Source organism: Mustelus asterias, chromosome 20 (genome assembly GCF_964213995.1).
Source record: "Mustelus asterias chromosome 20, sMusAst1.hap1.1, whole genome shotgun sequence".
In the NCBI taxonomy this organism is placed as follows: domain Eukaryota; kingdom Metazoa; phylum Chordata; class Chondrichthyes; order Carcharhiniformes; family Triakidae; genus Mustelus; species Mustelus asterias.
In genome coordinates, this window is record NC_135820.1 from 73,728,753 (window position 1) to 73,742,745 (window position 13,993).

Here is a 13,993-nt window from a genome sequence, read left to right on the forward strand (position 1 = left end):
CCAGTCAGCAGGTAACTGAAGTGTAGTTATTGATTTCAGCGGCAGAGATGTATTGATGAATTGTATGCTCGGAGTGGATCCTCTGTGGCCAGTTATTTCATTATCGTCCTCCCTTTCCATGATGCAAAGTTGGACAGTGAATTTGAATAGTATTTAATTTCACGAGGCCGGCTTCTCTCCCACAATAAAAGCAGCAAGACCACGATTTTAATCGGACTTTGTGATCTTTAATGACGCCTGCAGTTGTGGGGAAATGGTTTTACAGGCAGGAAATCACCATAAAGCGACAGAACCTACGAGCAGTCAGTGCACTAAACTAACCAGAGTGAAATGCCACATCATTGGGTGGTATCGTCTTCAGATGCAGTGTGTCAGCGAAACCACAAACATAGAAATGTAGGTGGTTTATAGAACGGAAGGAGGCTGTTTGGCCCATCATGTTCATACTAGCCAACCAAGAGCCATTCCAGCTCTTGGTCTCAGTTTAATTTATTTATTAGCGTCACAAGTAGGCTAACATTAACACTGCAATGAAGTTACTGTGAAATTCCCCTAGTCGCCACACTCCGGCGCCTGTTCGGGTACACCTGAGGGAGAATTTAGCATGGCCAATGCACCCTAACCACTTTTGGACTGTGGGAGGAAACCGGAGAACCCGGAGGAAACCCATGCAGACACGGGGAGAATGTGCAGACTCTGCACAGACAGTGACTCAACCCAGGAATCAAACCCGGGTCCCTGGCGCTGTGAGGCAGCAGTGCTAACCACTGTGCCACCGTGCTGCCCCAGTCACCTATAGTCCTTTAGGTTAGCACACTCGTGTCACTCTAAATGTGACCAGGGTATTTAGCCTCTACCACCCTTTCAGGCAGTGAGTTCTAGATCCATTTGGCTGAAAATAAATTTTTAGTATACAGTGAAAAGTATTGTTTCTTGCACGCTATACAGACAAAACATACTGTTCATAGAGAAGGAAAAGAGAGAGTGCAGAATGTAGTGTTACAGTCATAGCTAGGGTGTAGAGAAAGATCAACTTAGTGTGAGGTAGGTCCATTCAAAAGTCTGATGGCAGCAGGGAAGAAGCTGTTCTCGAGTCGGTTGGTACGCAACCACGGCCTTTTGTATCTTTTCCTGATGGAAGAAGGTGGAAGAGAGAATGTCCGGGGTGCGTTGAGTCCTTGATTATGCTTGCTGCTTTGCCGAGGCAGCGGGAAGTGTAGACAGAGTCAATGGATGGGAGGCTGGTTTGCGTGATGGATTGGGTTACATTCACAACCTTTTGTAGTTCCTTGCGGTCTTGGGAAGAGCAGGAGCCATACCAAGCTGTGATACACCCAGAAAGAATGCTTTCTATGCTGCATCTGTAAAGGTTGGTGAGTCGTAGCTGAGATGCCAAATTTCATTAGTCTTCTGAGAAAGTAGAGGCGTTGGTGGGCTTTATCTGCTCCCCCCAATCTTTCTACTACCACCTCCTCCTTACCCAGTCTGACACATGGCTCCAAGTGCGCAGTAATGTGGTTGACTCAATTGCCTTCTGAAGCAGTGTAACAAGCCAGTCACTTGTGTCAAACTGCTGCAGAAAAAGCTGTATCTACACTACATACTGCAGGGGTTCAAGAAGGCACCTCACCCTCACCTTTTCGAGGGCAGTTAGGGATGATCAGCATCTTGCCTCCAGTGCCCACATCCTAAAAAAAGACTTTAAAAAATTTCCTTTTAAACACGTTTCACAACACTGGGACGTCCCAACTTGGTTTTTAACCAAATGAAGTATTTTTGAAGTCCAGTCACTGTTGTAACAATGGAATGTGGCAGCCAATTTAAGCACATCAATGTCCTCACACGCAACAATGTGATGACATCCAGATAATCCCAATTAAATAACCAAAAAATGATAAAATTGACTCAGGATCCAGAAAGAACTCTACTGTTCTTCAAAATCATGCAATGGGATCGTTTTGAGGCACAGTGGTTCGCACTGCTGTCTCACAGCGCCAGGGACCCGGGTTCGATTCCCGACTTGGGTCACTGTCTGTGCAGAATCTGCACGTTCTCCCCGTGTCTGTGTGGGTTTCCTCCAGGTGCTCCGGTTTCCTCCCACAGTCCGAAAGACGTGCTGGTTAGGGTGCAGTGGCCGTGCTAAATTCTCCCTCCGTGTAACCCGAACAGGCGCCGGAGTGTGGCGACTAGGGGATTTTCACAGTAACTTCATTGCAGTGTTAATGTAAGCCTACTTGTGACTAATAAATAAACTTTTAACTTTGCTTTTATTCCCACGAGAGAGGGCAGACAAGGGCCTTGGCTCAATGGCTCATTCAGTCGGTAGCATCTCCAACACTGTTAGTGGACGTCTGGGGTCTGTGCTCACACAACCAGCTGCAAGAATATTTGACAAAAGCTTTTTGAGATGCAGAATGATTACAAAAATGAAATGATTACTCTCCTTTCCCAGACAGCAGTTGTTAATGATTTTATTTGTGTCCCTGTTTGCAGGATGGCGATATCGTTGCTCCAGAGCTGACACCACTCAAGCCTGATTGGAATAACAGTGACAGCGATGACTCTGACTCTGGCCCTTTCTATGACCATGTCAACAGCCACAAAGCCAAGACACAGCTTTTCAAATAGAGAGAGTGGGAATTTCCTGTAAAAATCCCAAGGGATTTGTTATATTCCAGTAATGGAGTTGTGTTCATGGGGGGATCTCTCCGACACCTCGGGTGCTTTTAAAAGTGTTCTTGGATCCAATTATTTTCTCATTTAAATGAAGAAAAATAATCTTCATGAAAATAAAGCTAAACGGCGTCAAAGCCATTCAGATCAGAAGGAGCTTTTTGGTTTGATAAAACCAATGTCTCAGTGAGCAGTTGCTTGCCTTTGCAGTAGGCACCCAACCACAAAAATGGAATGTTCCCACCCCCCCCCCCGCCCCCCCGTATTGCTTAACATTTCATCAGCTGGTTTGCAACATTGTTGAGAGGCTATTGATGAGATTACACTCCTTAAATTGAAGCATTTTTCCTGTTTGCTATTTCTTTGGTTTCTTCCTGGCCGAATAGCAATGGGAGAGAGCAATGAAGTTTCCATAGTCAATACAGAATGTAGTATTGTGAAGGCAGGGGAGTTGAGTGTTTCTCATCAGTGTGAAAAGATTTATACAGCCTAGTGTCTCCTGCTCACAGACATGTACTCTTTTAAGGTTGGGTAACTGGTTGCCATGACATCTTAGAACAAGTAGACAGAAGTTGGGTATGGCATCTTGTAACAATATTATTGTTTGTCTGAGAAAGTATATCTGGTATTATAGACATTGTGAATGTTTAATATGTTATCTCTTCAATGTTTAGTTTCAAGTATTTTAATACAAAATGAACGCTCCACTTTAGTCAACTAGAATCTCGGGGAAATTGGACGAAACTGGTAATAGTGCCTCTTCCTGCACATTTAGAGCGAGGCTGATTGGTGGTTTGGCTTCCTAATGTAATTGCTTTGTTAGTATCTGATTGGTGAACATTGCTGTGGGAGGACAGTACATGGCCCAATGATCGGGGTCATTGCTCTGAAGGTGATCCGGGGCTTGGTAGGAGCTATGTTATTCTGGCGAATCTTCCCATTGCCCAGATTGGGGTCATTTTTGTGCATTTAGCTATTCTACCGCCAGAATGAGCCAGAGCAAATGTCAATTCAGGTTTGACCAAATCGCCTTTTTCAGGAGTTTGGGGCTACGTTTTGCTTTGACTGGAATTCCTTCAGGACTTTACAGGAATCACCTGATGTTTACAGTGATTTATGACTCATTTTTAAAAAAAAATAAGGCGAGGATAAGCAGCTTGTTTTGCGCTGTAGAAGTCAGTGGACTGAACATGTAGCTTACCTGATACTTACCAACCCTACATATTGGGTTATGTGCAAAATTCAGGTCAGTAAAGCTGGTCAAAAGGCCTCATAAAACCCCTCACTTTCCCCATCCTAAATTCTCTCAAGTCATTTAACATTCAGCCATCTCCACAGTTATTTGTGTGTGTCCCAATGTTTCTCAACCTCACTGATTTCCAATCGAGGGAAGTTGGCCTCGTGGTTTAGCCCAGTGAGGCTTAAATATTGATGAGGATTTCAGAATGGTGTATTTAGGAAAGCACCTTCGACCTGACTTAGGAATACTTTGTTCATCTCCAATTCATCATTCCTAACCCTGAAATATAAGATCTCATCACATACAAATCTTTTTAGAATTATTGAAAAAAGAAACATTTTTTTGTCAAAGCTTTCGACCTTGCACTCATCAGGACATTTGCAAGAAAGCAATGCAAGGGGGAATGTATTCTGTGTGGGAAGAGAATATATACAGTGGAAATGTATTGCTTACCCCTTACATTGGTATTCTCGTGAATATCGTGATGAGATCAAGACAAAAATCTTTTGACAAAAGATGTCTTTTATTCCGCAATACTCAAGTTGTGTATTACCAAAAGACAACTCTTTATTCTAAATGTGGAGAATTTCGATGTGGGAGCAGTGTCTAATCAGAAAGACTTTATCCCCGCGGATGTTAAAAGGGAATGCGACTGGGAAGCGGGGCTGGGATTTTCTGTCCCTTCCTGCTGGTCGGATCTCCAGGTCTCACTGAAGGTGATCTTCCCCCCCCCCCCCCCCCCCCCCCCCGCCCAAACCTTTCCTGCAGTGGGTTCCCAGGTGGCGCATCTGGCAAACAATGCATATGACCTTTGACTTTGGTGGGATCGGAAGATCCCGCGGACAGCCAATAGCGAGCAGCTTTTGCCGGCCCAGGTATTTTCAAAGGATGATTTTATGTCCTGATGTCTGGGGTGTTCACTGACCCTGGGAGTAAACGGAAAGTATACGCTTCAGCTTTAACCCTTTGTACCACCATGCGCTTTCATGTACGGGGGTGGCACAGTGGGTTAGCACTGCTGCCTCACGGCGCCAGGGACCCAGGTTCAATTCCGGCCTCGGGTCACCGTCTGTGTGGAGTCTGCATGTTCTCCCCGTGTCTGCGTGGGTTTCCTCCGGGTGCTCCGGTTTCCTCCCACAGTCCAAAGATGTGCGGGTTAGGTTGATTGGCCATGCTAGATTCATCCTAGTGTCAGGGGGATTATCAGGATAAATGTGAGGGGTTACGGGAATAGGGTTTGGGTGGGATTGTGGTCGGTACAGATTCAATGGGCTGAATTGCCTCCTTCTGTATTATAGGGATTCTATAGTGTATGTGTATGCGCACTGAATCTAATTTTCAATATGGTGCCTCTTTTCCCCATTGATTTTGGCAACTTTTAGCCATGTGTACCCGATGGTAGGAATTTTAAACAAGTTACAAATAATGTTGGTATCGGAATTCAGTAACTCCAAGTGTAAGGAAAATAAAACACTGGTTCTTTGAACTAAATTTGTGAGATTAGGTTACAATTTGTCAAAGCAATGAGCTGTTTCCTGTGTGCCTGCTGTCTGTTCCCAAGGGGGTGTGCATGGGAGAGAATTCTTCTAGAATTCCTCCCCACACCTATCCTCCTTCTTTTGTTTTCTTGCTTTGTCAAGTGGGGGAAGGGGGAAAAAAGTGTTCCGGCACATTCCGTGTAGTTTACTGACAGTGGACCCAGCTAGTAGACCACCCCAGTCCAAACTAATAAGAATTTGGCACAAAGCATGTTCCCAATGAATAAACTGAAACTTCGGTCAGTTTGGTCTAACTCCAATGTATGCTGTCCAAAGGCGACGTGCCGTCAGTGTTAGCATGCGCACCAACGGGAGTACGGAGTACCAGGGCAGAGGTTCTCTTATGTCCTTCCATTAATGATAATGACACATTGTGTGGCAGCAAGGCGTGTTCTCAAAGGGCAAACAAATTGTGAAACCAGTTGAGTTTTGGCATTGTCCAGCAGCACTGGGAGAGAACAAAGAACAGTACAGCACAGGAACAAGCCATTCAGCCACCAAGCCTGCACTGACACTTGGCACCTTTCTAAACTAAAAACCTTTGGCCTCGATGTGGTCCCTATTCCTCTATTCCCTGCCTATTCATGTATCTGTCAAGATGCCTCTTAAACGTTGCTATTTTATCTGCTTCTACCACCTCCTCTGGCAGCGCATTCCAGGCACTTACCACCCTCTGTTTAAAAAAAAAAATCTCAAATCCTTTTACCGTAAACCTATATCCCCTAGTAATTGACATTTCTACCCTGGGAAAAAGACTCTGACTATCCATGCCTCTCATAATTTAGTAAACTTATATCAGGTCGCCCCTCAGCCTCCAACGTTCAAATGAAAACAAACCAAGTATGTCCAATCTCTCTTCATAGGTAATACCCTCCAAAGCAGTTAACATCCTGGTAAAACCTTTCTGTACCCTTTCCAAAGCCCCCACATCCTTCTGATAGTGGTGGCGATCAGAACTGTACTCAATATTCCAAATGAGGCCAAACTAAAGTTCTGTACAGCTGCAACATGGCTTGCCAGCTTTTATACTCTATGCCCCAGAGGTCCAGGAGTGGATGGTGTGGCTGTTCTTGGCACAAGGGTTAATGAGGGTGGCAGTGGTGTTTGTCAGGGTGTTCTGGCTGTAACAGTTCCATTGACTAATTTACCTAATTATACTCGAATATATTCAGGCGTAGTATGATGCATTAGTAGCTCACTTAATGCCAAGACGACAGCCTGTCCCAGGTACTGAGTCATTATTTCGGTTCCTCAATTTTATTGGTTACCAGGATAATAAAAGTAACATGACTGTTGACTATCTGATGTTGTCAACCCAAAAATCCATCTCGCTCAGGCCAGGCTGTGTAATTAGCAAGTTTTTATTTTTGTTTTTTGAGTGTACAGTTTAACTAGCAGTTATATCACTGTTTTGTGTTTTTGTGGATGTCGTTAAAGGTTCTAGAATATTGGTTCACTGATCATGTTTTTACCTGGGGAAATCCCCAAACTTCTCAGCATCTTATCAGGATCCATGGATCAGGTATTTTATAAACTCAGAGTTTAAAATAGCCAGTTTACAGTTTTGTATAGTGTAGCCTGTTTAATTATATAGCAATAAAGGGAGACATTGAAAGTAAAATCAATTCTTTACAGAAGTATTGGATTTGCTATCAGAATTTGTTGGCTTTCGTAAAGAAATGGCATTATTTTCTCTTTAGAAATTGTTCTTTTTCTCATTTTTATTGACGGTAATGCTAATAGAATGCCAAGCAGAAATCAACACCAGAAACCCCCATCCTCGTTTGCGGCTGGGATTCTCCGGTGCCACTGTGGAGTTTTGGCTCGAACACCAAATTCTCTGTTCTCGCTGGGAGCGGAGTGGGAACAGATGAGATCGGAAAATCCCGCCCCATATCTCCTGAAATCTCTCTCCCGCCTAAACGTGGTTTATTTCCTCACAGCTTCTCCATTCTTTTGTAAAGGCAAAATACTGCGGGTGCTGGAATCTGAAACAAAAACAGAAAATGCTGGAAAACCTCAGCGGGTCTGAGAGCATCTGTGGAGAGGGAAAAGAGCCAACATTTCCAGTCTGGATAACTCTTTGTCAGAGCTGGCAAAGGGTCTCCCAGACTCGAAACGTTGGCTCTATTCTCTCTCCACAGATGCTGTCAGATCTGCTGAGATTTTCCAGCATTTTCTGTGTTTGTCTTCTCCATTCTTTTGCTGTGCTGTTGTCTCAGGGTGACCATCATTGACCACTCTGCACTGTGACCTGTGTCTTGCATTGAAGTGTTAAGCTTCGATCGAGTCATTTTTGATGATGGTGCCAGACTTTTGTAATTATGACCAGCAAAAATGGTTTGGTCCAATGCAAAGCATCTTTGGGCTAAGACTGCATTTACTTGGAGTCTGCTTGAGAGGCCATTTTATGTTCTCTCTAAGTATTATGTTTCTTATTGGAGGTGGGGGCACGTGACTATGGGGCAGTTCTCACTTTTGCCCCAAATTCCTCAGTACATACAAGCCCCCTGAGAAAGACCAGGAGCAACCTTCTCAGGGTGGTTAGGAATGTGCAATGAGGAATATAGGATCAGTTTGATGGCAGAAATGCGGTGAAAGGGGTTGGTGTGATCTACTAACCCCAGCAAAGAGGAACAATAAAAATCGCAAATCATCCAAAGATTGTTGAACCTTCTGAATCGAAATGTGGAAACGTCCATCTGGATCGTGTCTGTTTTGTTCACATGGGTTAAACATTTGTCTGTTGAGTACCATTGACCAGAAAATACCATTTGCAGCGCTGGTGAACAACTGGTTAATGCCATTTACTCTGCACAGAGGTGCAAACCTATTTACTGGAACAGAGGAATGTTACACAGCTGTGTTCAGTGTTGCCCATTGATAATGGGGACTTCCGGGCTGCTTTGCTAAGTTGATCATTGCAAATTCTATACATCACGTTTTGGCAGGAGAGAGAGAAATAAGAGTAAAAATACTTGAAGCGTTTTTGATGTGTTGAAACCTTTAGCATTTATTAGAATCAAATGATGATTCTGACTTGGCAGTGAGGTGATGACCCATAAGTGTGAGCTTGTGGCGCAACGGTAGCGCATCTGACTCCAGATCAGAAGGTTGCGTGTTCAAATCCCATCAGGCTCACTCAGCTTTTGGGTGGCACGGTGGCGCAGTGGTTAGCACTGCTGTCTCACAGCGCCAGGGACCTGGGTTAGATTCCCGGCTTGGGTCACTGTCTGTGTGGAGTTTGCACGTTCTCCCCGTGTCTGTGTGGGTTTCCTCCGGGTGCTCCAGTTTCCTCCCACAGTCTGAAAGACGTGCTGGTTAGGGTGCATTGGCCATGCTAAATTCTCCTTCAGTGTACCCGAACAGGCGCCGGAGTGTGGCGACTAGGGGATTTTCACAGTAACTTCATTGCAGTGTTAATGTAAGCCTTACTTGTGACTAATAAATAAACTTTACTTTAAATATACAAGACCTGTGTCCAAACCACACGGGTTGTGTTGCTGCATCATAGATTAAATGTTTTTTACATTACATTTTTTACATTATCCCTGGTATTTTCTTCCTCGCTGAGCCCAGGCGGTGAGTGTTACTGGATTGTATGACCATGGAGCAAGTGTAAGGTAAGCTTCATTGTAACACCCTTGATCAACAGTTAGTATTTGGACTTGGTTATTCGAAACAAAGATTGTGATGCTCATTCCGAGCTTGTTTAATGAATAACCCAAGAGGAGTTCATTTCAATGTTTTATTTAGTGGTGTTGCAGAATGTGTTGCTAAATCACCTGAAGCTGGTACTCTGGGCACAGGATGAGTTTCACACATCCTTTCGTGAGAGAGACTGCCACACGCTTAAAAATATGTAAATTTGAACAGTTGTGAGGAATATGGCATTGTTTGCCACTTTTAGTTTAAAAAAAGGAGTAAATTCGCTGAGGACTGGTGTGAGACACATTCTCCATGCACCAACCTTTGCAGTGCTGTCAATCGCAATACATTAGGACCTCATTGTCTTGGGTCTGAGGTTGTTGCAAAGAATCATGCAGTGGCGCTGAGTGAGTGATAGTGAGAATCGGGATCAAACCTGTGGTTAACCGGGTAGCAAACTTTCACGATGTGCTTTATGGGATTAAGACAAGATGGTTGCTGGTGTATTGCGTGATTTCAGTCTGGTGGAGCATTTGACTCTCGCATGCAGGAACTTATTGGGGGGTGGTGTTATAAGGAACAAGCCTAAGGCCTTTAATGCACTTTACATGGGTGGAGGCCTCCCTCCTCTGTTGAATGTATTTGTTCAGAATCCTTTCAGACGCCCGAACCTGCGATAATTTCCTATCCCAGCCTGGCAAGAAGCCTCTCTTTTACTAAACGAACTTGCTGTGAAACGTCATCTGTTGATAGTTCTGAGCTTCGAGTGAGAAGTGGAGACCCCATTCTGAGTGTGGAGAGGCCCCACTGTATAGAAAGCACAGCAAAGAAACAGGCCATTCAGCCCAACCTACCTGTGTTGGTGCCTATGCTCCATACAAACCACCTACCCTACCTCGCCTCACTCCATCAGCATATCCAACTACTCCTTTCTGCCTGTCTGGTTTTCTTCAGCATCTATTTGTTTCAATGCTTCCATGTGATAGCAAGTTGCACATTCTCTCCATTCTGTAGGTGAATTCCCTATTGGCCATTTGGCCCTGGCCGGGGTGGGGGGGTGGAATTGTATCCAGAAAAAAGTGGCTCCGGGTCAGATGAGGGTTATTGGGGTCTGAGGAAATCTGTTTCCCAGCCTAGATGTGTCAATTTGTGGCTTGAACTGAGCCCAGTAGACGGGTGGCCAAGTATCCGAGGAGGCGGGATGGAACTTCAAGACTTGAATGCAACCTCATTTATATTTATCCAAGTTCCTAACTAATTGCCATCAGCCTGCTTTGCCACATGTTGGAAACCCAGTAGCTTTCTTGAGGTGAGGACTTGGTGGATTCGGGAAGTGAGTGTTTTGACACCTCCTCCTGGATGCAGGTACCTACCTGAGAAGCCCCCACTGGTGTTTCTTCTTCTCCTTTCTATCTTCCCCCCCCCCCCCCCCCCCCCCAACACTTCTCCACAAAAATCTTTTTCCCAACAAGGACAAGGCCTTCAATCTTCTCAGCTGCCCTCCTGCCTCCCCAGGATCAGCATCCCATCCCCTGAAACTCATCCATTCTTCAACCCCCCCCCCCCCCCCGCCCTTCCCCATATCCAGTTGACCCTGCAATTGTGTTCATTGATTAAACTTGCCTCAACGTAGTATCCAGCTAGCAGGAACTCCCTGTTGAGCAAGCAAACTCCAGGCCTACACCTAGCATGCAAGCAAATGTTAGTTGACATTTGGATCCTATCGTTAAGTATCTGTTCTGAAGAAAATATTTGCAGAGTGACGAAGCTAGATGGGTAATGCTGCCTTTTGCTGAGTCCAGCTGTCAGTGCAGAGACAGCGCGGTGACCTTTGGGCAACCCTTTTTACCTAAATCAAAAATTATCCCTGTAAATCCACTCTAATGTTTTGGAAGAATGGCGTTTACACCTTTTGAATATTTTAATCATATGATGACTCATATTTTCTTTAGCTAACTGTTTTCCAATTGTGTCTCCCTCAATCCATCTTTACCTTTGAAACAAGGTCATCGACTGGTCCTTGTAAATGTATTGATTCAATTTCCAGAGACGTAACATCTCGCTGAACTCTCCACCTTAAGATGACTCTTTAGTTCAGGGTAACAGCACAGAGCTGGATTCCCTCTTTAATAACCTGTGGGGCTTGAATTGAGATCACGGGAATCAAAGGGGAGAGTAGCACATGAATATCATTGCTCTTGGAGTGTTACTCCCCTGACACTATTCTGCATAATGTAGAAAGGGTTACTCTTCTAATTGTGTCCCAGAAATGTACCTCCGTCCACACTGACTATCCTCTTCATTTTGATTCGAATCAAGCTGTAAGTGAACAATGAAAACTTAATGACGAGTAGCTTGGAGAGGGGCAATTGCAAACGTGTTTTAATGATGTGTTTCTAGACGGACGGCTGTAGGCTGTGTGATGTGCATTGAAAGTGACAATACTGTACGTTGCTGTGGACAGAGATTCCCATCTATGCATTTACCTGCACCGTGCCTTTTATTATGCAACCTTTTTATGCTGTTTGGACATTTTTGGTCAGCTCTTTGCGAAATTCTGGATGTTTCAGTATGTTTTCTGAGTTGTAAAGTATGCAATTGGTTAATAAATAATGTTCTTTTAGATGGTGACTCTTTGATTAATCATGGGACTTTGCAAAATACAATCTAATTAGAGTAAGCTCTCTACAACAAATCTCAGGGGAACCGCCATGAAGTTGGGGTTAAGCAGAACTATGCACTAATCACAGAGACAAGTGAAAGTGTAACTAACTGTTGACTGCTGCTCTTTTATTTGTAAAAGGCTGATTTTCCTCTTCACTCCATTTATTTAAAGTTTATTTATTATTGTCACAAGTAGGCTTACATTCACACTGCAACAAAGTTGCTGTGAAAATCTCCGGCACCTGTTGGGGTACACTAAGGGGCAATTTAGCATGGCCAATGCACCTAACCAGCATATTTTCTGGACTGGGAGGAAACCGGAGCACCCGGAGGAAACCCACGCAGACACGGGGAGAACGTGCAGACTCCACACAGACAGATACCCAAGCTGGGAATCAAACCCGGGTCCCTGGCGCTGTGATGCAGCAGTGCTAACTAGTGTGCCACTTGCACTATAACTTTCTCACATATATCACCCTATTCACTTTATTTGTACTTTGCTTCACAGAGAAGTTTTGGTGAAATGATGACTTGTTTAGAATTTTACATTTTGAGTGTGTTGAAGTCTAACCACTGCACCCTGGTTGGCATGGCCTGGTGACCTGTGGTGGATAAGGCCGGCTAGCTTGCACCACAGGATCAGTGCTTTTGCAAAGGACTTTGGCGTTTTTCTTGCTGGCATTCTAAACCGGATCGGCCCCTTAAGAATTTGGGCTGATCGCTGGCATTTTAGCGGCACGGTAGCACAGTGGTTAGCACTGCTGCTTCACAGCTCCAGGGACCTGGGTTCGATTCCCGGCTTGGGTCACTGTCTGTGTGGAGTTTGCACATTCTCCTCGTGCCTGCGTGGGTTTCCTCCGGGTGCTCCGGTTTCCTCCCACAGTCCCAAGATGTGCGGGTTAGGTTGATTGGCCATGCGAAAAATTGCCCTTAGTGTCCTGGGATGTGTAGGTTAGAGGGATTAGTGGGTAAATGTGTAGGGATACGGGGGTAGGGCCTGGGTGGGATTGTGGTCGGTGCAGACTCGATGGGCCGAATGGCCTCTTTCTGTGCTTCTATGATTCTAAGATTTTCTGGGGCCTTTGCTTTTCTGCCAATGGAAATGGTTGGTAACACATGTTAGTAGCAGAAATAGGCCATTAGACCACTTGTCATTCAATACGATCATGGCTGACTGGCCCCTGTTCCACATTTTACCTGAACCCAATAACCTTTGACATCCATTAGTCAAGAATCTACCTATCTCTGCCGTAAGTTATTCAATAACATTGCCTCTGCCCCTCTCTGTGGAAAAACATTCTAAATATTCACAACCCTCCTGAGCGAACAAAAAATATTCTCACCCATCTTAAATGGGAGACCCCTTATTTTTAAACTGCGTCCCCCTAGATCTAGCCACAATTGGAACTCTGGACATCCAAGTTTGACTCATTAACTATAAAGGTTAATTTTTTAAAATTACTGTGTGTTGGGATCCCTACAGTGCAAAAGGAAGCCATTCGGCCCAACACCGACTCACTAAAAGAGAGTCTGACCCAGGCCGGATCCCCGTAACTCTACCATTTCCCACGGCTAATCCCCCTAACCACATCTTTGGACACTAAGGGGCTATTTATCATGGCAACCCACCTAACTTTGGACTGTGGGAGGAAACCGGAGCACCCGGAGGAAACCCATGCAGACACTGGGAGAACGTGCAGACTCCACACTGACAGCGACCCGTGGCCAGAATCGAACCTGGGACCCTGACGCTGTGAGACAGCAGTGCCAACCACCATTGCTGCCAGGCAAATACATAATCTGCATTTTAAAAGTAGCTGCTTATCGATTCAGAGGCTGAGATTTGAAAGGTGCTTGAACATATTTTTCAGAATTTCAAGCCCACAAAATTGTTTGGGAGAGCATTGGCTCTTCATTGTTATGATGTGGAGATGCCGGTGTTGGACTGGGGTAAACACAGTAAGAAGTTTAACAACACCAGGTTAAAGTCCAACAGGTTTATTTGGTAGCAAAAGCCACACAAGCTTTCGGAGCTGTAAGCCCCTTCTTCAGGTGAACTGAAGAAGGGGCTTAGAAGGGGCTTAGAGCTCCGAAAGCTTGTGTGGCTTTTGCTACCAAATAAACCTGTTGGACTTTAACCTGGTGTTGTTAAACATCTTACTGTCTTCATTGTTAAGCATGGTATTTGGTGATAGTTTGTGGATTGTGCAATGTCTCTAGGAATTAAAAT

The 13,993-nt window shown here is 44.7% G+C and overlaps 1 protein-coding gene and 1 non-coding gene across 2 annotated transcripts in view; both read left to right on the top strand.

Annotated features, from left to right (window-relative positions):
- Positions 1-11,722, top strand: part of LOC144508636 (deoxynucleoside triphosphate triphosphohydrolase SAMHD1-like) — a 59,300-nt gene extending 47,578 nt beyond the window's left edge. Inside the window, exon 16 of the mRNA XM_078236854.1 lies at positions 2,494-11,722. Within this exon, the coding sequence (XP_078092980.1) occupies positions 2,494-2,628 (135 nt within the window). The 3' untranslated portion in view covers positions 2,629-11,722. The remainder of the gene's footprint in view (positions 1-2,493) is intronic.
- Positions 8,521-8,592, top strand: trnaw-cca (transfer RNA tryptophan (anticodon CCA)). The gene has a single exon. It is a non-coding gene; the product is annotated as a tRNA-Trp (tRNA).
- Positions 11,723-13,993: the final 2,271 nt, after the last annotated feature.